This window comes from Acanthopagrus latus, chromosome 17 (genome assembly GCF_904848185.1).
Source record: "Acanthopagrus latus isolate v.2019 chromosome 17, fAcaLat1.1, whole genome shotgun sequence".
NCBI classification, from domain to species: domain Eukaryota; kingdom Metazoa; phylum Chordata; class Actinopteri; order Spariformes; family Sparidae; genus Acanthopagrus; species Acanthopagrus latus.
Genome location: NC_051055.1, coordinates 21,878,513 through 21,900,693, shown reverse-complemented (window position 1 = coordinate 21,900,693; position 22,181 = coordinate 21,878,513). Strand labels below are relative to the sequence as shown.

At 41.4% G+C, this 22,181-nt stretch overlaps 5 protein-coding genes across 5 annotated transcripts in view; 4 read left to right on the top strand and 1 right to left on the bottom strand.

Annotated features, from left to right (window-relative positions):
- The first annotated feature begins 2,178 nt into the window (after positions 1 to 2,178).
- Positions 2,179 to 3,750, top strand: LOC119005457 (trypsin-2-like). Its single transcript, XM_037073071.1, has 6 exons — positions 2,179 to 2,323; positions 2,591 to 2,741; positions 2,847 to 3,094; positions 3,186 to 3,322; positions 3,411 to 3,512; positions 3,607 to 3,750. The coding sequence occupies exons 1-6, from the start codon at positions 2,194 to 2,196 to the stop codon at positions 3,652 to 3,654; spliced, it is 816 nt and encodes a 271-aa protein (XP_036928966.1). The 5' UTR covers positions 2,179 to 2,193; the 3' UTR covers positions 3,655 to 3,750.
- Positions 3,751 to 6,412: 2,662 nt separating this feature from the next.
- LOC119005519 (trypsin-2-like) lies at positions 6,413 to 8,128 on the top strand. The gene is made up of 6 exons (XM_037073218.1): positions 6,413 to 6,687; positions 6,955 to 7,105; positions 7,211 to 7,458; positions 7,550 to 7,686; positions 7,775 to 7,876; positions 7,971 to 8,128. Exons 1-6 carry the CDS (start codon positions 6,552 to 6,554, stop codon positions 8,016 to 8,018), a joined length of 822 nt encoding a protein of 273 aa, XP_036929113.1. The 5' UTR covers positions 6,413 to 6,551; the 3' UTR covers positions 8,019 to 8,128.
- A 419-nt stretch (positions 8,129 to 8,547) lies between these two features.
- On the top strand, positions 8,548 to 12,993 carry LOC119005716 (kallikrein-11-like). The gene is made up of 12 exons (XM_037073586.1): positions 8,548 to 8,669; positions 8,762 to 8,912; positions 9,018 to 9,265; positions 9,357 to 9,493; positions 9,582 to 9,683; positions 9,780 to 9,824; positions 11,553 to 11,634; positions 11,891 to 12,041; positions 12,139 to 12,389; positions 12,464 to 12,600; positions 12,710 to 12,811; positions 12,946 to 12,993. Exons 1-12 carry the CDS (start codon positions 8,630 to 8,632, stop codon positions 12,991 to 12,993), a joined length of 1,494 nt encoding a protein of 497 aa, XP_036929481.1. The 5' UTR covers positions 8,548 to 8,629.
- A 1,729-nt stretch (positions 12,994 to 14,722) lies between these two features.
- mrpl17 (mitochondrial ribosomal protein L17) lies at positions 14,723 to 17,253 on the top strand. The gene is made up of 3 exons (XM_037073217.1): positions 14,723 to 15,134; positions 16,593 to 16,661; positions 16,777 to 17,253. The coding sequence occupies exons 1-3, from the start codon at positions 14,961 to 14,963 to the stop codon at positions 17,029 to 17,031; spliced, it is 498 nt and encodes a 165-aa protein (XP_036929112.1). The 5' UTR covers positions 14,723 to 14,960; the 3' UTR covers positions 17,032 to 17,253.
- A 1,379-nt stretch (positions 17,254 to 18,632) lies between these two features.
- Positions 18,633 to 22,181, bottom strand: part of tmem145 (transmembrane protein 145) — a 51,159-nt gene continuing 47,610 nt past the window's right edge. The window contains exon 15 of the mRNA XM_037073216.1: positions 18,633 to 21,182. Within this exon, the coding sequence (XP_036929111.1) occupies positions 20,940 to 21,182 (243 nt within the window). The 3' untranslated portion in view covers positions 18,633 to 20,939. The remainder of the gene's footprint in view (positions 21,183 to 22,181) is intronic.

The window sequence follows — 22,181 nt, the reverse complement described above, 5'->3', positions numbered from 1 at the left end:
TGTTCAGGTGACATCGCACAGGCAAAAACAGCACCTCTGTATAGAAATTAAGACACAACTTTTTGTATTTTGGAAAAAATCTGAATGCACCATATATATATATATATATATATATATATATATATATATATATATATATATATATATATATATATATATATATATATATATATATATATATATATATATATATATATATATATATATATATATATATTTTTTTATTTATTTTTTTTTTTTATGTATTTTTTTTTTTTTTAAACAGGCCTAGCTGTCCCTGAGTCTATCATGAATGAAATGATATTGAAGATTGTGTACTACTTGACATGCTGCATTCAGAGTTCTATTCATGTGAGGCTTTTAAACCAATTTAAAATTTTCTGTAGTATTTAAGCTAAAAAGTTACACACGATGTGTCTAAAAGGATTAAATTGTATGTCATGTATGTCACTAATGATCAATGCCGCACTCAGATTGTTTGTCAGTTGACTGAACTGGGCTGCTAAACAAATTCTCTCTGCTTTGATTGGACAGTTCAGTTCATTCTGAACTGTCATAGCCCTTTTTTGTATCATTCAGTACCTGTCCCTTTTTTTTTGCTGTGTGTTTAAGAGCTGTAAACTGTGAAAACTTAAGTAGAATGCGGTTGTAAGCACTGTCATCAGCAGATAAACTTCACTGACTGTTTAAAACTCCTGACTCGCTGACAGGATCGGTCAAGACTTATGTTTATAAATGTTCTGTGTGTTATTCTACATGTTGAAATGGTCACACACACAGTCCAGAGTCGTATATTAAATAAACTGATCCTGAGCTCCATCATGTCTAAAAAAAGGAAAAAGATGAATGTTTTTTTCTTCATGGAGAGTTTCCTCTGTCCTGTCAGGTTTATAACAACTGCTTTTAGTTTAGCTGCTTACATGTGTCAGGTTATTTCCCGCAGTGACATTACTACACATTGACATGTCGAAAACAACTGATAGAAGCCTCTGAAATTATCAGAGCAGTGTGTAGGCCCGTTGTGACCCCGTCTATGTAGGTCCATCTGACTATCTGAATAATGAGATAGATAGCAGGAAAAAATACTGCGCCTTTGACTTCAAGACCAGCTTTGTGTTGGGCTATTTCACTGTCACTTTCTGCTGCCTCGATATAGCAATGCACCATCAGTGCGCCTGACCACACGTCACTGTAAGACCAACACGCCCAGAGGTGCCCGAGTACTTTTGTTACTTACACAACGTGGGCGCTGGGCGTGAAAATGACACCTGCTTCGGTCTGAGACTAACAATAACACCTGTGCTGAGCCGTGTATGATAGAGCCCACTGTGTTCACACTCCTCTAAATATAGAAAGCGCTGCTGCTTTACTTTACCTGTGCAGTGTGACCAGGGAAATGCCAATGTTTAAGGAAAACCTTCACCAAAAACAAGGTGAAGTACTTCAAACGAAATTTGAATTGTTAATTTAAAAAAGAAGTGGCAGAAGTTAGTATTGCCGATAGTGGTTCGCTTTCAAGCTTTTTCAGAATTGTCGCGTCTAACTCTGCTTAATAGCAATAAATCACGTTTTAGAATGTATAATTTTAGAAACGCCAGCTGAAATGCCGGAGAAACAATGTTTCTCTCTGAAATATAACAGATAACTGATGAAAGTATGAAGACTGACTGAGTATCATTGTTTTTCAGCACAGTGCTTGCACCATAACACTGCACATGAGTGCAATTTAATTGTTCTGAAGTCCAGAAACCAGAAGTGTTCTCAAAAGAATTTTAAAGACCTCTCGTTTCATCAAGATAAAAGTCACTCCTGATGTTAATAAGACAATAACTGGGCTGTGAGTCTTAATATTATGAGACAAGTCATGTGTGGCCATTGAGAGACATGTAATAATGATGTAGTAATAAAATGTGGAAAAGTTAGGAAAGGACAAAAAATATTTAGTTGCGTGTGTGTGTGTGTATCATAATAAATAAAAACACAGGTTTAATGCAAAACATCATTTAGATATTATGGCTCAGAGAAAAAATATTATTCAGGAGTCAATATGATCTATATTCATGTGTTTCCTTGTGACTTTTCCAAAATCTGCTGACAAGACAAGCCATCCATATCTTTTTCTGTTGCTCTGGAAATGAATAAGCTAATCTATACATTCAGCTACAGAGATTGGCTCCTTACTGACCAATCAGAATGGGTGGAGAGCAGAGCAGCTCTCCTGACTGTGGATATAAACCAGGGCTCCAGGTGAAGTCCTCTCATCGACAGGATCACACAGCAACCATGAGGTGTCTCGTCTTCGTTCTGCTCGTCGGAGCTGCCTGTGAGTGTGAAGATCTTCTCCAGCAGATCTTTTCTCCTGACAGTCTGTCTGCCTTGATCCCAGAACTTTGTCCAGAGTAACCAAAGAATCTCCCTAATATGAGGGTTTGAATCTGAGAATGGCTGATTGAGCTCTAACAATCTTCAGTACTGAATGAAGACTTTGGGGCTTCACTAAGGACATTCTGCATTCAAAGTGTCATCTGTTTTGAAAGTAGAAGGTACTTTAAGCAAACTACTAACTTGTTGCTGTCATGTGTGTTTCCAGTTGCCCTGGATGACGACAAGATCGTCGGAGGCTATGAGTGCCAGGCCCACTCCCAGCCCCATCAGGTGTCTCTGAACTCTGGCTACCACTTCTGTGGTGGCTCCCTGGTCAACGAGAACTGGGTTGTGTCTGCTGCTCACTGCTACAAGTCGTATGTCACTCCTTGATACTATAAAAGTTTTGCATTTTGGGATTCATTTGCTTTCAACAGACATCATGAAGCTCAGCTGCCACTAATCCTCTCTGTCCTCTGCAGCCGTGTTGAGGTGCGTCTTGGAGAGCATGATATCTACATGAACGAGGGCACCGAGCAGTTCATCAGATCTTCCCGTGTCATCCGCCACCCCAAGTACAGCTCCTACAACATCAACAACGACATCATGCTGATCAAGCTGAGCGAGCCCGCCACCCTCAACCAGTACGTGCAGCCTGTGGCTCTGCCCACCAAGTGTGCCCCCGCTGGCACCATGTGCAAAGTCTCTGGCTGGGGCAACACCATGAGCTGTGAGTAGTAACTCCTGCACTGTGCTCTCCACATCTATGTTTTACTGAAGAGCAGCTCCTGTTGAATCTCTTTGTTTCTCTTGACCTCCAGCTGTTAGCGGCGACCAGCTGCAGTGCCTGGACATCCCCATCCTGTCTACCAGGGACTGTGAGAACTCCTACCCCGGCATGATCACTGATGCCATGTTCTGCGCCGGATACCTGGAGGGAGGCAAGGACTCTTGCCAGGTGTGTATATCAAAGTTAACGCCTTGTGTGAAATGGCCCTGTTATGTATGAAGTTTTATTTAACACACTCTACCCTCTCTGTCCTCAGGGTGACTCTGGTGGCCCCGTTGTGTGCAACGGTGAGCTGCAGGGTGTTGTGTCCTGGGGCTACGGATGTGCTGAGAGGGACCACCCTGGTGTCTACGCCAAGGTGAACCTATAATATATATTTATACTGGTTAAAGTTGTCCATGTTTGCTGCTGGCTGTCGGTGCTAACAGTCCTCGTTCTGTCTCTACTCACAGGTCTGCCTCTTCAACGACTGGCTGGAGACCACCATGGCCAGCTATTAAGCCTGAACCTGAGATCACCATCTCACTCTGCTGCCTTTCTTCTATCATTCTAACTGTGTTTTAGTAGATGTGCAGCCATTTTCCATCTGAGTCAATAAAGTTTCATGTCTTGAAAATTGAAAATTATTTGTCTTTCTATTTTTTGCCTGTCTTCCAACATCATTGTATTTGTCATCACGCAGTGTGTTTACATGATGCTCAAGAAAACCGACTTCCTGGGTTAATCTGACCATGATTGGATTTTTAAGATGCATGTATACACCTTGGTTTGACTAAAATCGGACCGGATCGGATTTCTCATAGTGCGATTAAAACACCTAGATTATTCGATTGATAGTCTTATTACTCCTGCAGGTATACGTTCCATCAGACTGGATTAAGATTTTCCATTTTTGTGCAGGCTCGAGATTTTTTTCCTGGGCCTGTGAGCCGGAAATAGAAGGACGGCAGCGTCTTTCCTCCGAAATCACCGCATGCAGGAGCGCCATTGTGCATCTAGTTAGTGTAATTTTCATGTACACCATATAAGTACTATACAAAGATGTAGCTTCGTCTGGCTCTTCGCACGCCATCTTTCTCGAATGCCGAGGCAGAGGTTGTTGTTGCTGGTGATGTAAAGAGGTCAGCCTGAGTTGGCTCTATTACCACTAGTTGAAATAGGTACAGCGCCACCTATCCTACCGGGGTATGACACCGGCATGCATACTCAGACAATTGCAGTTGTCTGAGTAGCATATTCAAACTATGGCTGTAATCCGACTAAGCTGTGCATGTAAACGTACTGACTGCACTCACAACCACAATTCCCTTCAGTGTGTTTCATAGTTTAGCACTCTTAAATACACAGTAAAATAAACAAGGCGATTACTGCTCATCTTGTATCTAGTGTTCATGACATTGATATTGAAACTGGTGAAATGAAATTTCGTTGTTCCAAAAATATGCCGCAAAATGTGCTGCTATAGCATGAAACAGTTCAGAGTTAACTGATATCATCCCAACCAGAATCAATAATGTGTTGTATAAGTAAAATAAAATCTAATCTTTTTAGAGCTTCAGTGTGTGACTTTAATGCTAAAATACTGCGGCTTGTGTTAAAATTGGTTTAGAAGCATCACAGGAAAAGAACTCTTAATGCAAATTATCAGGTAGACCCTGAACTTAAATTATCCATCATGTTAGTATTATTTAATGCTCAGAAGGTGATGGGGCTAAATGCTAAATGTTCACACTATTACTCTCAATTATAGATTCCTTTTTGTCTTTTCATGATGAATTCCTATTTTAAGATTGAAAAAATAAATGTTTTAATTTCTATCGATTGTAGTCAGAATAACCTGAACCTCTTAATACAGAGGTGACGATGTGTGACCAGAGAAACACAAGTCAATTCAATCAACAGGGGTTGGAGTCAAACTTTACAAAAATTAAAGAACAGTAAAGTCTGCATTCAAATCTTTGAGTTAAAGAAAAGTAGTAGTATAAGTTATTATTGGGAATGATGGTTTTCATGAGGCTGTTTAATTATTGATGTTTTAATACATACATTAACAAAGTCACATCCTCTATAACAAACTGTAACATCTGACTTTATGCTGATGATACAGTCCTGTACTGCTGTGCCTAAACTGCACAAATAACCATAACAACTTTTTCAGCAAGTTTTTGACAAACTGCAAGATTTGTTTTTCAACCTGAAATTCATCCTCAATGCAAAAAAAAGCCAAATTCATGATATTCTCAGGAACCAGAGATATCGCAGACATCTGTCTGCATGTTACCAGTCTAAGAGGACACAGTATTGAAAGGGTTTCTGAATACAAATATTTGGGTATCATGTTGGATCAGAAACTTACATTTGAATTTCATATTAACGCGCTTGTACACTCTTACTAATGTTTCAGATACCCATTCTGTTCATTCACTCTGTGCTTTTGTTTGCTGTTTCTGATTTCTGAACATCATTGAAAATGAGGGCTTGCCTTCAATAATTATTTGACACTTAAATAAAGAATGAATGAATGAATGAATGAATGAATGAATGAATGAAAAGATGAGTTGGACAAAGTTAAACTGCTTAATAGCAATAAATCACATTTTAGAATATATAATTAGTTTAGCTTCGACACCAAAATTCAGCTGAGTTACTGCAGCTGCTAAATAAATTAAGTTGATTAAAAACATTTCTCATTACAAAGACTTTGTGACTGTCACTGTATTTCAGCACAGCACCTGCACCTCAAGACTGCACATAAGTACAGTGTAGTAATTCTTAGGCCTCAACCACATTTTTTTTTTTCTTACATATTTTTTTGGCCTTTATTGGATTCATTGACAGAACAGCTGAAGGTGCGACAGGAAACAGGATGAGAGAGAGGGGGAGTGACACGTGGCAAGTAGCCCGGGTCCAGGACACCAACCAAGCCAAATGGAGCCCCCAGAATTTTTTTAAAGGAAAATTAAGACTAATGAAATATACATTCTCTCTGTCTTCATGTTGGTCAAGATGAAAGTCACTCCTCATGTTAATAAAACGATAACTGGGCTATGAGTGTTAATCTTATGAGACGAGTCATTTGTGGCCATTAAGAGACATGTAATGTTGTCTTTGACATGAATGCTTTATTTCATCTTGATAATATGAAAACAAAAAGTGATACCAAAATGAAAACATGTTTAACCAAACACATTGTTTGGATATTATAGATAATGAGAGAATTATTTTACTTTTAGCACAATAAATGAATCAATGATCCAGCAGCCAATGAGCCTAATTCACACGTTTCCTTATCCAAAATTTGCTGACAAGAAAAGCCACCCTCACCTGTTTCTGTAACTCTGGAAATAATTTACCTAATCTATACATTCAGCTACAGAGATTGGCTCCTCACTGACCAATGAGAACGAGCGGAGAGCAGGGCAGCTCTCCTGACTGTGGATATAAACCAGGGCTCCAGGTGAAGTCCTCTCATCGACAGGATCACACAGCAACCATGAGGTGTCTCGTCTTCGTTCTGCTCGTCGGAGCTGCCTGTGAGTGTGAAGATCTTCTCCAGCAGATCTTTTCTGCTGACAGTCTGTCTGCCTTGATCCCAGAACTTTGTCCAGAGTAACCAAAGAATCTCCCTAATATGAGGGTTTGAATCTGAGAATGGCTGATTGATCTCTAACGATCTTCAGTATTGAATGAAGACTTTGGGGCTTCACTAAGGACATTCTGCATTCAAAGTAATATCTGTTTTGAAAGTAGAAGGTACTTTAAGCAAATTACTAACTTGTTGCTGTCATGTGTGTTTCCAGTTGCCCTGGATGACGACAAGATCGTCGGAGGCTATGAGTGCCAGGCCCACTCCCAGCCCCATCAGGTGTCTCTGAACGCTGGCTACCACTTCTGTGGTGGCTCTCTGGTCAACGAGAACTGGGTTGTGTCTGCTGCTCACTGCTACAAGTCGTATGTCACTCCTTGATATTATAAAAGTTTTGCATTTTGGGATTCATTTGCTTTCAACAGACATCATGAAGCTCAGCTGCCACTAATCCTCTCTGTCCTCTGCAGCCGTGTTGAGGTGCGTCTTGGAGAGCATGATATCTACATGAACGAGGGCACCGAGCAGTTCATCAGATCTTCCCGTGTCATCCGCCACCCCAAGTACAGCTCCTACAACATCAACAACGACATCATGCTGATCAAGCTGAGCGAGCCCGCCACCCTCAACCAGTACGTGCAGCCTGTGGCTCTGCCCACCAAGTGTGCCCCCGCTGGCACCATGTGCAAAGTCTCTGGCTGGGGCAACACCATGAGCTGTGAGTAGTAACTCCTGCACTGTGCTCTCCACATCTATGTTTTACTGAAGAGCAGCTCCTGTTGAATCTCTTTGTTTCTCCTGACCTCCAGCTGTTAGCGGCGACCAGCTGCAGTGCCTGGACATCCCCATCCTGTCTACCAGGGACTGTGAGAACTCCTACCCCGGCATGATCACTGATGCCATGTTCTGTGCTGGATACCTGGAGGGAGGCAAGGACTCTTGCCAGGTGTGTATATCAAAGTTAACGCCTTGTGTGAAATGGCCCTGTTATGTATGAAGTTTTATTTAACACACTCTACCCTCTCTGTTCTCAGGGTGACTCTGGTGGCCCCGTCGTGTGCAACGGTGAGCTGCAGGGTGTTGTGTCCTGGGGCTACGGATGTGCTGAGAGGGACCACCCTGGTGTCTACGCCAAGGTGAACCTACAATATATATCTATACTGGTTAAAGTTGTCCATGTTTGCTGCTGGCTGTCGGTGCTAACAGTCCTCGTTCTGTCTCTACTCACAGGTCTGCCTCTTCAACGACTGGCTGGAGACCACCATGGCCAGCTATTAAGCCTGAACCTGAGATCACCATCTCACTCTGCTGCCTTTCTTCTATCATTCTAACAACTGTGTTTTAGTAGATATGCAGCCATTTTCCATCTGAGTCAATAAAGTCTTACAAATCCATTTCAACTCGGTTTCCCGTCTTCCTACATCATGGTGTTGACATCACAGTGTTACAACTATATTTCACTGAAGGGCTTTAAGAGTTTACCTCTCCAAAACAAGTCAAAACAAGAAACCTACAGCTTACCCAGATGGCAACACTTAATCATGAAAATTATTAATTAATGGCAAATTTCAACGTAGTTAATAGCTATGTCACTGTTAACAAACAATGAAAACAGGCTTAATTTAACATGAATAACCATGAATAATCAAGGCGCAAAGAGGATCCATTGTACATTTCATTTTGCTTTTCCAAATTTGCTGACGAGAAAAGTCATCGTCACCTTTTCCTTTAACTCTGGAAATTAGTAACTCAACCCCAACATTCAGCTACAGAGATTGGCTCCCTGCTGACGAATGAAAATGGGTGGAGAGCAGGGCGGCTCTCCTGACTGTGGATATAAACCAGGGCTCCAGGTGAAGTCCTCTCATCGACAGGATCACACAGCAACCATGAGGTGTCTCGTCTTCGTTCTGCTCGTCGGAGCTGCCTGTAAGCACGCTTTTCTCTTCTCATATTCATGGGTTCTTAATCATAGCATGTTCACTTCTTTGCTGATAATTTGACCTCTTGTGTGTTTCCAGTTGCCCTGGATGACGACAAGATCGTCGGAGGCTATGAGTGCCAGGCCCACTCCCAGCCCCATCAGGTGTCTCTGAACTCTGGCTACCACTTCTGTGGTGGCTCCCTGGTCAACGAGAACTGGGTTGTGTCTGCTGCTCACTGCTACAAGTCGTATGTCACTCCTTGATATTATAAAAGTTTTGCATTTTGGGATTCATTTGCTTTCAACAGACATCATGAAGCTCAGCTGTCACTAATCCTCTCTGTCCTCTGCAGCCGTGTTCAGGTTCGTCTTGGAGAGCATGACATCACCCGCAACGAGGGCACCGAGCAGTTCATCGACTCCTCCCGTGTCATCCGCCACCCCAACTACAACTCCTGGAACATCGACAACGACATCATGCTGATCAAGCTGAGCAGGCCCGCCACCCTCAACTCATACGTGCAGCCTGTGGCTCTGCCCACCAGCTGTGCTCCTGCTGGCACCATGTGCAGAGTCTCTGGCTGGGGCAACACCATGAGCTGTGAGTAGTAACTCCTGCACTGTGCTCTCCACATCTATGTTTTACTGAAGTGCAGCTCCAGTTGAATCTCCTTGTTTCTCTTGACCTCCAGCTGTTAGTGGCGACCAGCTGCAGTGCCTGGAGATCCCCATCCTGTCTACCAGGGACTGTGAGAACTCCTACCCCGGCATGATCACTGATGCCATGTTCTGCGCTGGATACCTGGAGGGAGGCAAGGACTCTTGCCAGGTGTGTATTTCAAAGTAAATGCCTGGTATTAAATGGCTCTGTTATGTATGAAGTTTTATTTAACATGCTCTACTGTCTCTGTTCTCAGGGTGACTCTGGTGGCCCCGTCGTGTGCAACAGTCAGCTGCAGGGTGTTGTGTCCTGGGGCTACGGATGTGCTGAGAGGGACCACCCTGGTGTCTACGCCAAGGTAACAATCAAAAGGATTCCAGATTATTCTCTCAGCCTGTACTGCAATGCTTTGTTTATTTGCTGCCCTGACACTGGTCTCTTTTGTCGTTTTTAGGTCTGCATCTTCACCGACTGGCTGAAGACCACCATGGCCAGCTATTAACTCCGATCCTGTGATCACCATCTCACTCGGCTGCCTTTTTTCTATCATTCTAACAACAGTATTGTTGTAAATGAGCAGCTGTTCCATCTGAGTCAATAAAGTCTTAAATATTAATTTCAGTTTTTTCTATTTTTTGCGTGTCTCTCTACATCATGACACTGTCACTACAGTGTTACACCTACATTTTGACTTTATAATGACAACTTATAAACACTAAATTCATAGTTAAACTTCAGTATATAGTTATTTCACAGTTGGGAACAATGAAATTCTTTTTAACCATTTCCCAAGCAACTGTTTATTATGAAGTTGCGACTAACTTTTATAATGCTTTCTAAATAGTCAATAAATAATTCGTAGTTGGTCTTCAGACATCTAAATGACCATTATAAAAATGTAACTAAAGTTTATGAACCTTTACACTTGCTTATTTTAATGGTTTATAAAGAATTTTTTGTCTGTTTGGGCAACTATTAACTAAAAGGGCATTAACAAAGAGTTTAATATCAATAAATGATGGTTAGTATACTATGTTACTGGTTTTCCTGCATCTAATCTATTCATTGATCAACCGTAATATAATAAAAAAAAATGTCATATAAAATGCAGCAGTTTAACAGTTTATTGGTGTTAATGTTGGCACTTCTGCTTTCACTTTTGGGGTCATTTTTTGTTTTTGTTGTCTCTATTCTCTGATGCATTCCCATCTTAAAACTGCAAAAATAAAACAACTTGCAGTTTGTTGTAGTCTTCCTCTTCTGCTTGCTCATAATTACCAGAATCATTGTCAAACATAATCGGCTCTGCAAGCAGCCCGAGTGCCTTCAGACAGTAGAATGGAGAAAGGAAAACTGTCATATTGACGTTAGGTTGATAACTGTGAGAATGTGAAGTAGCTGAAAAATCCTTTCCCTGATAGACGTCTGGAGGAGAGACTGAGCGGATAAAAATAAAGTACAAGTAAACACACACTGGACAACAAGACAAGAAGACACAGGCAGTACAAGAAACCTAAAAAAAAAAAAAAAGACAGAGAATCATAAGAGACCCACTTTTGCTTTCAGGATGTCATAAACTAAATCAAAGTAAGAACGTCCCGCTGAATGTGAAAACTGGCTCCCTATAAACAGTTTTTTTTTTCCTTTTTTCCAGACATAACATTTCTGTGTTTATTTCATCTTTGCGTATTTCCTTGAATTGTTTAATTAGTTGTCGTATTAAGTGTTGTCATTGCTCTTTACTTCATCCTTCACGCAAGCACATTATCTCAACTATAATATCGCTGAACCAGACTGTGTTGATCTATATTGAGACGACTAATTCCTGTGTACGTATGGAAGTGGTCGCTCTGTGCAGGAGAGCTTTCCCTGCAGTTTTTTCCATTTGCGATCGAGTGAGTCAGTCTGTGAGAGAAGCTCCACCTGGCGCTGCATCAAGAGGCCACGCCAAGGTCAGGATGCTGATTACAACCTGCACAAAACACACTGTGCTGCACTGGAACCAGGCAGGAGCAACGACAGAGCAAACACAAATCATGCACGTGGTTTCGCGGGGCATTTTGGGACATGGCTGTACAACCCGAGTCCCATTAGAACGTTTCAGAATTTTAGAATCTTAGTAAGCGTACAAAAGTCTTCCAATCAGCACACTTTGAGGGTTTTGATTGGTCAGCAGCACCGGGGGTGTATCTCAACAGCTGGCGCCAGTTGAAATGGTCAATAAAAGCCCGGCACGGGTCCAGAAAAAGTCTTGCATCTCTTTCCAGTCATGAGGTCTCTGGTCTTTGCTATGCTCCTCGGGGCTGTATGTAAGTATATGTATCAACATTTAGAAACAATCTCAGAGAGTGTTTAGTACGGGAATACAATGTCTTCAACATTGTGGGTCAATTATCTGCCAAAGAAAATCTACATTGGAAAAAATGCCTCAAAAGTATGTAAAAAGTCCAAGGTTCTTATTTTAATGGTAATATTTCAAGTTTTATGCAGTGTATGGCATATAAAAAGGCAGAAAAGATGCTAAATGTTGAACATTTAGACATATGAATATATCCTTTTTTACAGTTGCCACAGAGGATGACAAGATTGTCGGAGGGCATGAGTGCACACCTCACTCCCAGCCCCATCAGGTGTCTCTGAACTCTGGCTACCACTTCTGTGGTGGCTCCCTGGTCAACGAGAACTGGGTTGTGTCTGCTGCTCACTGCTACAAATCGTGTGCGCTACTTAAACATCATCTCCAAACTACACGACAAATGACAAAGTCTCTCACAAGCCATTCCTCTCAACCTCCTTCTCTCCCTCTCTTTCAGCAAAATGGACATTGTCCTTGGTGATCACAACCGTTGGTTCACGGATGGCAATGAACAGATCATTCCCGCTGCCCGTGTGATCCCTCATCCCAACTATGAGTCCTGGCTAGTCAACAATGACATCATGCTGATCAAGCTGAGCAAACCTGCCACCATCAACCAGTATGTGCGGCCTGTGGCTCTGCCAGCGAGCTGTGCCCGAGCTGGCACCATGTGCACGGTCTCTGGATGGGGTGTGACGATGAGCTCTTGTGAGTATCAAACACAGACAAGGCTTCTGTGATTCACTTTACATTTGTACATCTTTGGCTCTGCCTCTCCACAGCCGCTGACAGTAACAAGCTGCAGTGCCTGGACGTCCCCGTCCTGTCTGATGAGGACTGTGACAACTCCTACCCCGGCATGATTACCGAGGCCATGTTCTGCGCTGGATACCTGGAGGGAGGCAAGGACTCCTGCCAGGTTTGTTTCTCCGCTTTCCTTCAGCACAAAGCCTTCACGACTTATCTAGTATCCTCAGCACTCAAGTTGAGACTTGAGGGAATGGCTGTCTTTGTTTCCCCACTCTCAGGGTGACTCTGGTGGTCCTGTCGTGTGTGACGGTGAGCTGCAGGGTGTTGTGTCCTGGGGCTTTGGGTGCGCAGAGAAGAACCACCCCGGTGTCTACGCCAAGGTAAAAAGAAAAAACTGTTTCTTACAGCAATCATTTATTTCTCTTTCATAGCAAGGTAATGTCCTCAAAGCCTGAAGTGACATGAAGTTTTCAATATGCCTTTTCCATTTACGTTTCCCTCTCTCTTCCATCAGACCTGCATTTTCACAGACTGGCTGCAGAGCACCATGGCCAATTACTGAATTCAGTCCAATCACACCTCTGCTAGAGCTGTTTCTGTACTGCACAATCCTGTGTCAATGGCGCTGTGCTCGTTGTAATGGAGGTGGAAATAAAGCATGTGTAATACACACATACACACATTCCTTTTGGATGCATTTTTTATTTCATTTTTTTGTCACTTAATCTCTCTGTTTTTCTCTGATCTGCCTGGTAACTCTACACGACAAATGAAATGAGGGAAACAACTTGGATATTGTGGTGAATTCAGGTAAGGTGGGAAAACGCTCCAGTAGACTTACACATCACCGATAACTCACTCCAGTTGATTCTATTAATCATATTGAGCCTTGTTAACATCTTTATGTTGATATCGCTCAGATATCTGGAGGTGAGATGCCAAAGGTCCACCTCAAGTATTGCCCCACGGCAAAATTCTGCATTGGAGCATTATTTAGCCCTATTTCATGAAAAGCTAGCATGACATGGTTGGTAACAGTGGATGCCTGAGTTTGTCTTGTCTAACATGAAATCACAACTTTTGGGTTGGCTTTAAAAAAAAAAAAAAAACAGTGGGACAATGGCAGTAAATCGCCTACAGGCCGGCCCAGCATGCGTAACAATAAACAAAAGACAGGAAAATCTGGGGGGGGGGGAACCAATGTCTGCTACTTGGAGAATAAATAACAAACAAATGCTTCCTACCAGCCCCAGGGAAATACAATGGCAAACTGAAGGTGTATAGGGGTTTGGATTTTAAGGGGTTCCCAGATAAACACAATTTTCCCCACTAGAGAGATGTGGGCAGCCAAGAAGACCCAATAGGGCCTTACCAGACCAGAGTTTCTGTCTGGCAATATAAGGGGAATGAGGTTCTCAATGGGTCAGGGACAGATTCAGAATGAGAGTGAAGGTCCCCTGTGCACCTTTCCCCCACCTCTTTTAAACCCTCACCAAAAAGGGTGTCATCACACCGTGATTGGCTCGGAGGGGAAGGCCCCAAGCTGCCTCCACTCCTCAATCAAGAGTCAGTCTCCCCAGCCTGCGCACAGGTGATCTGAATTCCCTGCAGTCAGTCTTGAGGGATTCTAGAAAATCCCCCCCAAACAAAGAAAGATAGCAAGTCTTAAACAAACACTGGGAATACTACACTCCCTATGAAGGTGCTACTTAGTTTAATTCACTGAGAAATATGTTTTCTGCCATGTGTTTGCCCTAAACACACTTCCTGTAAAGACAGACCATGGCCACTATGCTGATGTCAGATCATTTCAAACCATTGATTTGTGGCATTAAGTGTTCTGGCAACAATTCAACATTTGTTTCAGGGATGGGCTGTTGATTTAGCAAATTTTAAATCATCAGATTTCACACCTGTCCTCCCATAAAGGGGGACAGGTGTGAAATCTGATGATTTAAAAAGATGTCTCATATAACCTAAACTTTGATTAAACTATAAAAGATGCAGTTATAATTAATAGGCCTAACAGATAAAAATACAACAGAATAAATAGTGTTCAACAGAATCAAAATATAGGTCTGTATAAATCAAGAAACACTGAAAAATGAGCAAAGAGCTCCGTTTAGGATATCAATAATCTAAATAAACAACTTCATAAATATATGTTGGGACGTCAAAGTGACCTTTGTCACTTGTCTTTAAGAATCATGAAAACAGTAATAAAGTCTTGATATTTTTTCTGTAGTTCTTGGTTTTTATCGTCTGCTCTTGTTTCTGGTCGAAGTGGATTCAGCGGAACTCTCGCGCTCTCGTTCCATGAGCCCGTCGGACAGATTAGACGACGCACCACCAATGTCAACCACAGCGCATTGACTCAACTGACCTCAGAATTGTTCCTAATTTTAAGGTCACTGCTCTATTGTCGACATGCAGTAATGTTTAATGCGTTTTCACGCTAAGCGCGGAAACCTTCCCCCGTCTTTGTAGTCTGTTTTCCCGTTCGTCCATCGCGGATCTTAACCGGACAAGATGCGCCTCACGCTGCAAATGTTAATCTCCCACGGCCGGGTGGCCCGGAGGATTGGTCTCGGTCCGCAGTCCCGAATCAACATGCTGCGGAACATCTTGACTGGACTGGTCCGACACGAGAGGTTAGAAACCACGGCGGGCCGAGCAGATGAAGTCCGCTTCTACGCCGAAAAGGTAACGACGACCTGCTGTTGCTAGCTAACGAGTTAGCTAACAGAAAGCTAATGCTAGAGTACATGACAGCATGTGTGTTAACAAACTGGATGAAAACAGTGAAACTACATGTGTGGAGCTGAAGTGTTGGTGCGGTGAAGGTTCAGCAGCAGCCAGCAGACATTTGGTCTCAGAGTTGTAGAGTGGTCGAAGAAAAGCTATTAAAAATGAACATAAACGGTATTATTGAATATCTGTCGTAAAATCAGTTACAAAAGAATACATTGTACATTTTACATAATTTGCCACATTTATTGGACTGATAAAAGGCAACTACAGTAAATCTCACGTTAAACACTACTCTAAATTATTCAAGGATATTTTGTTTATTGTATGTGTTGATGCAGGATATACATCAGACTGATAACAGACAGTAAACTTAGTCTTAGGTTGGATGTTGGACACAGGCTACTCAAAAACAATGTTTCTTCATGCTGACTTGATGATAAAAGTAAAAAAATAAGCATTGTTTTTGGAGTCACTGGGTCACATGACATGGAAGCTATTGATAAGAAATGCTGAATTTTCATGGTAAATATTCAGATAAAATAGAAGTTCACAAATGTATAATATTTTATATTACATAATTGTATTTTGATAGGAAATAAAAAGAACTATAGAGTTTACAAGTGAAATATTACTAACATTTATTTTAATCACAAATAACTAATGGAATTTAATCTGTTTGAAAATGCAGTTTTTTTCTATCTGCTTTTCCATTTCCCCGCTGTTTTTCCTTTTCCTGTTAGCTATTAGATTTGCTCCCTCATTTAGCCTCTCAGGTTAGCCTTTCCATGACACTTCGGTCCTTTCAGCTGATAAATCAATGCAAATTGGCCGACGTAACAAGCTTTCTGGTTGGTTATTGACATCTGCAGACGTATGGCGTGCCTGGATGTGACGCACTGGAGACCTGACTTTAATGGGGATAAAATCATTTGATTATGCTTCTGTTCTAGACTTCCCAAATGTTTTTGGTAGATGGCTCCAGTTGTGACAGTGAAAGGAGTCATTTCAACGGGGCTGTCATGCTCAAAGAAATGTATTCATCGTTTTACAGAAACTTCTTGTTGCCTTATGGGCAAAAACCTTTGGGCTGCAGTGCATCACAGGACGATGCAATTACAGTTTGGTCACTACGAAAACTGGTTTGAAAGCCTGGCATTAGAGGCATACACTCTACTGCGTGCCATTTTACCGTAGTTATAAATGTTTTGCGTGGTACAAACGAATGGAAAGTTGAACATCGGGACCTCCTTCAGGATGCTTTAGGGACGTAGTATGACAATCACTGGACCACGTGTCAGCTTGATTTCTGAGCTTCCTCCCAAAATGCTTCACTTAATGTATTTATGTATATCACCAAAATTATTTGTCTGTGAAGATAAAGACATGTTTTCTCGTTTTGTTTTTCCCCAGCTGATCGACTACGCCAAAAAGGGAGACACTGATGAGAAGGCGATGAAAATGGCCAGTTTTTGGCTGACGGTACGTTTTTTTTCCTCCAGCTCTCGTCAACTGTGCACTGTTTCACGCTGTGTCCCTCTGAATATTAAACAGTCTGTGAAGCGAGTGTTAAGTGAAGTCTTCTTCCTCTCTGCAGGAAAAGGATCTAATCCCAAAGCTCTTCAAGGTCCTTGCTCCACGCTTTGAGACTCATTCAAATTGCTACACACGGATGGCACGCATCCCCAACAGACAGAACCTGGACAGAGCTAAGATGGCAGTCCTGGAGTACAAAGGCAACCCCTTCCCGCCTCTCTTTCCTGCGAAAAAAGAGAATGAACTCACTCTCATTAACCAGCTGCTCAAAGGCTACCGAGAGGATAGGGCACAACAGTTAGCTGCCAGAGCTTAATTAAAACCATGCTGGTGTTGGATCAGTGATAGTGGTCCCTGCAGGGTGATGGCAGGGTGCTGAGACGCTTCTGAAGAGTCAGTTGCAGATGCTGCAGATTATGGCTTTTACAGACTGATTTCTAAAGTTCACAGAAACAACAGTTCAGCTCCATAGTCAACTGATGGGAAGGAAATTTATGACAACTATGTATTAATAAATATTATTTCTTAACAAAATTAAGAATTATTTGTTCATTTCTTTAAAGACTTAAAACAGCTCAGCAACGGAACACTTTAAAGGTCCAGTGTGTCTGAAACATTGACTTTATTTTGAATGCTTTTGCACGATGAGACACTCGTACACAAATAAACCAAAAAGGGTGACTGATGTACGGCAGCTTTTGCTCACTGGAGGCTGTTCGATGCACTTTCAGCCAGCATCTATAAAAGCCCACAGGGGACTTTACTAAAATGATCATTTTCCACATATGTGTCCACATATAATGAAAATGCAGTAATTCAGTTTGCATGTAGAAAAAGAGCGTGATGAAATGTCATGTAAACGTAACACGCTTTGGCTGTAGAGCAGGTTCAGACTGTAAATGTCACAGTAACAGTTTTTCCACTCTCATTTTAATTTAGCCACAGAAGGCCCATGCACGTGTGAAAGTGATGATGCAAGTTGAATTATTGCATTTCTGTTTATAATTAAATAACACACATTTGGCATTATTCTTTTAATAATGTCCCCTGTGGGCTCCCAGAATCACCAGCAGAGAACTAAAATCTGCTCTGTTTGCTACAGTAGCTAATCAACTTTTTATGGATAAGTGACAAGGAAAAAAAAAATCAGTTAATTATTTTTGTGATTGAGTGAACCATCCATTTATTTCTGCCTCTTGTTTAAGTCCAGGTCATGTTAACTGATTAATAATATCACTGTGAATTGTTATATACAGCTGGGACTTGTCACAAAACTTTTATATGAATGTCAAGACATTCATGTATTTGACAAATAATAGTCGTCCCTGCTGGGGTTCAGTCATTCTTTGAATGGTGTGACTGTGAAAAAGGTACTAATTTGCATTCTGCGTGGTCCCTGAAAGGGTTGTGAATTTAATCAACACGGCACAAATCCTTTGTGACACAGGAATGAAAAAGCTCTATTATGCTGTATGCAGATAAAGACAGATGAAAAAGGAGCAATTGGCCAAATTATTTTATCACATCTCAAAATATCTTTTGAACTGAACATCACAGATTGTTACCAAATAATGTAAGAGGCTTGAATTACTCTTTAAGACTTTGGCAGCAATCGGGCTGAAAAGCCGTTTACAGATTTAGACCCTCGCTGGAGAACGAGCACAGACGGGGCACAGTTTGTTGTGACGCTGCACTCCAGCAGAGCGGGATACTGGCAGTGACTGCGAAATAATTAGGCTAGCCTACATCAGATTGTAAGCGGCCTGGAGTCTCCGTCCCCGTGGTGTTTTACTTTAATGGACTCATGTAATGAGAACAAATTCTAAATGTGATTTACAGATATTAGATCGACTCCTTTGGACACATGCCCTTGTCCTACCTGGAGCAAAGACGCAGCAGAGAAATAACACACACACCTATAATAAAACCATATTTTTTAATTATTTTGGCAAAAAGTGTATATGTACAGCGTATTTAGAATTGTCATTCGACACCATTAAAATGCATTTGAACAGTGCTTCAGTGATGTGCTCTTAACCAGATCGCTCTGAGTCGCCTAAAAGCTGTGCTGTTTTCTGTCATGCATACATAATCTCTTTTTCTTCAACTTCTCTCCCCCCCAAGTGTGTCTCGGTCTAGTAATTGCATGTCAATATACAGAAGGTTGAAGCAGTGATACAGTATCAGTCGGCCCCCGTGTCTGTTAGTCGAGTCACCCAGCATCTATTCAGTCGAGTCATGGCAACCATAACAATAGGCAACAGCAGACAAAATGGCAGACATGCCTTAATATAAACCAGACACATAATCAGAAATAACGACTAGTACTCTAATTCAAGTATCATTCTGTTTCACAGACTAAGTTACACCTCTTGACTACACTCGTACAAGTTACACACCACAGTCCTAACACCCTAAAGTACTCCATTACAGCAAGATTGCCATTGATAAATCAGTGGACTATTAGCCGAGTACCACCACTTTTATGAACCAGAAATCAATGAATGTACAAGATAAAACTGGAGAATTTGTTAGTGTCCTTTTCTTTTCTTTCAGGAAGCTGGTGGTAAACTCAGTTTCAGTGAATAACAACGTCAGTAACTCAGTGTTAAATTACACCGACTAAACGTGACACGTTCCCCCGAAAAATGTCCCGGACAGTTGGATGACATTTTTCAGACTGTATTTACAGGCGTATGCATCTGGAATACTACTCGGATGTGGTGTGGATACAGGTTTTCAAAGCAGTCTTATAAGGTGACGTCATCACGAATAAACAGACTAAGACCAGGAACATTAAAGTGCTCCATGCAGGACAGACAAAGGCTTTTTTTTTTTGTTTTTTTCTCTTTTGTTTAGTCATAGCTCGATGTTGGGGGATACAAAACTTTAACATTTGTTCGGCTTTTTTCACGCGCTTTGAACGTTAAAGTGAGATAAAGTCAACAAAGATTCATGTTTCGGGTACTAGACAGGGGCGAGGATGAAGTTACTCGTGTTTGAAACGACTTTCCATTCTTGAAATCTTAAACGGACGCGTTTGCAGCTTCAGAAAATGGAATTCGACAAAAAAAGGTGCACTTAAGTATTGTGGTAACTTGAAAATCACCCCTGTCCTTGTGCTGTATTGCATCAGTACATTCACCAACGTCTACATACACAGAAATGACATTATTTCAGCAGGCATATTCTGCACTGTGGCGAAAATTCAGACTGAATCAGATAGATATTGGTTTTTATATTGCGTAGACGGACAGCGCAAGTTCTCGATCGGAGTAACAAGTGAACAGAATTTATCCTGTCAAAAATATACCAAAGCCTATTGTATGTATTTACAAAAGTATAGATTTTGATACACACAATAAGCGAATAGTTTATGGTCACGTGGAGTACACAAATCAGCGTCTCGGACGGGAAATACAATACAAACATGCGTGTTTTTTTTTTTTTTTTAACGAGTACCTAGAAGTGCCCACAGTAAACGTGACATTTTTACATTTACACATCAGCATATCAATCCAGAATAACCAGCTGCAATGAAGGCATATAAGAATATAAATTAACCCATCAAACTCCATGTAGAGTAAATATCTATCATTTATCAAAATGTGACAAACATAAAAAAAAATGTTTTTTTCTTTTTTTTTTTTTACATGAATTGGATAAATGTAATGGCATGAGATTCCTCCGATGGTCACAGCACCAACAGGAATTAAATGATGCGGAAAAAAGAAAACATGGAAACAAATTTCCGTCCCTTTGAAACAGAACTACGCAGAGCTGTGGCTCCCCTCCCGGCTTCTAGCTATTTACAAACTCTTCCAGGCAACACCATCAACGCCTCATGAATTTTTGAATAAAAGTATTTCAAGGATTTTGTTCATTTCCGCCCCGTGCACAGCTATCATTCTATTGCTCTGGCTACATCCACTTTGTCATCTTTCTCCCTCTGTGCCTTTTTTTACTGGTCAACATCAAATATTTATTGCTTCTTTATTCTTTAACAAGCTCAGCATTCCTATCTCACAGCCTCCATTCAAGTTAGTTTTCCATTTACAGGTGAAAAAAGGGATTCACCTTTTCTTCATCCAGCCAAACTTTTTCCCCCTCATGTCTTTAAACAGTAACACCTTGAATTTCCTCTTTGACTCTTCCTTTACTTTGTATTGTCACTCCGTCCATTCCATCCCTGCCCTCTGTCTTTTTTTTTTTTTCCCCACCATCTCATGCCTTCGTCCCAAACCCTCCTCCTCCTCCTCCGCTCTGCATGCTGAAATACTCAGTGAAAGACGGGAGCCGGGGTGGCAGCGGGGATGAGCGCGTGGCCGGACGCGGGGGTATCGGCGGCGGAGGCGGGGGCAATATCGCTGTCAGGTCAGCAGCAGTGGTGATGATCTTCTGCTCGCTGTTCCTCGGCACCTCAGGTCCTTTACGGGCCACTGTCTCCTCCACTGTCTTCACCGGATCCTGGAAAGAAAATGATAGTTTTATGCTTTTGACCCGGTCTGATGATCCTCTGAGTAGGTGATACTTTGTTTTTGTATGCTGACCTCAGATAATCACATTTAATATGTTTTTATATGTCATATTATCATAATTATTCCATATCAGCTTTTAGATTTTCATATACTTTAATATGTTGGCACTCGACACTAAATACATTTCATGTGTATGTGAAGAGGTCTCGACAGCTAAAAATAACCTTATAAACCGGAAAATAAGCTGAATTTGTGACTTTTAAGGATAAAGACTGAGATGAGACAAAGCCACTCAGGCAGATTTATCAGATCTCGATTTGTACTTTGTCCACTCTGACTCCGACCACACGTCCCAACAAACCAGCCTAAACTAAGAAACATCTTCTTGCCTGATTGATTCCAACTTCCTCCAACCCTCGGCTTAAGTAATTTTCCTTTCAGGACGTTACTGAAATGTGTTGCCCTTGCGAGAAAGTGGGTCCTTGTGTCAGCAGCACCACACCATACATCACTTTCTGACAGCTTCCTCTACAGCTCACAGATGCTGAGGAGGTTATGTAGGCCGGGGGTAAATTACACATGTAACCAAGTTTCCTGACCTCCGGTTCAATTACCTCACTCTACAGAAACTCAAACACTAATATTCAGAGGGATCAGAGCCTTTATGTAGTAACCTTAATTTATTCATATTATTCAGTACAATTAAGTTCAATATGCATGTGTATCACGCACAATCATAGGCTGCAAAGTGTGATTATTCTCTTTGTTGTTTAATCTGCCAATTATTTATTGTGATGAATCCAAACACACATTAAAGCAATTTGCTATGTATGCATTAGCTTGAATGAGAGGAAACTTAACGTGTGTTAAACCAGCATTTAAGCAACTAGTTACAGTTTCCTCTACTTCATCAATTTGGTTCAAAGAAATTGCTGGAGATGCAACATAGGATCACTTTATTGTGAATCTGTTGAAATGCTACATGAGT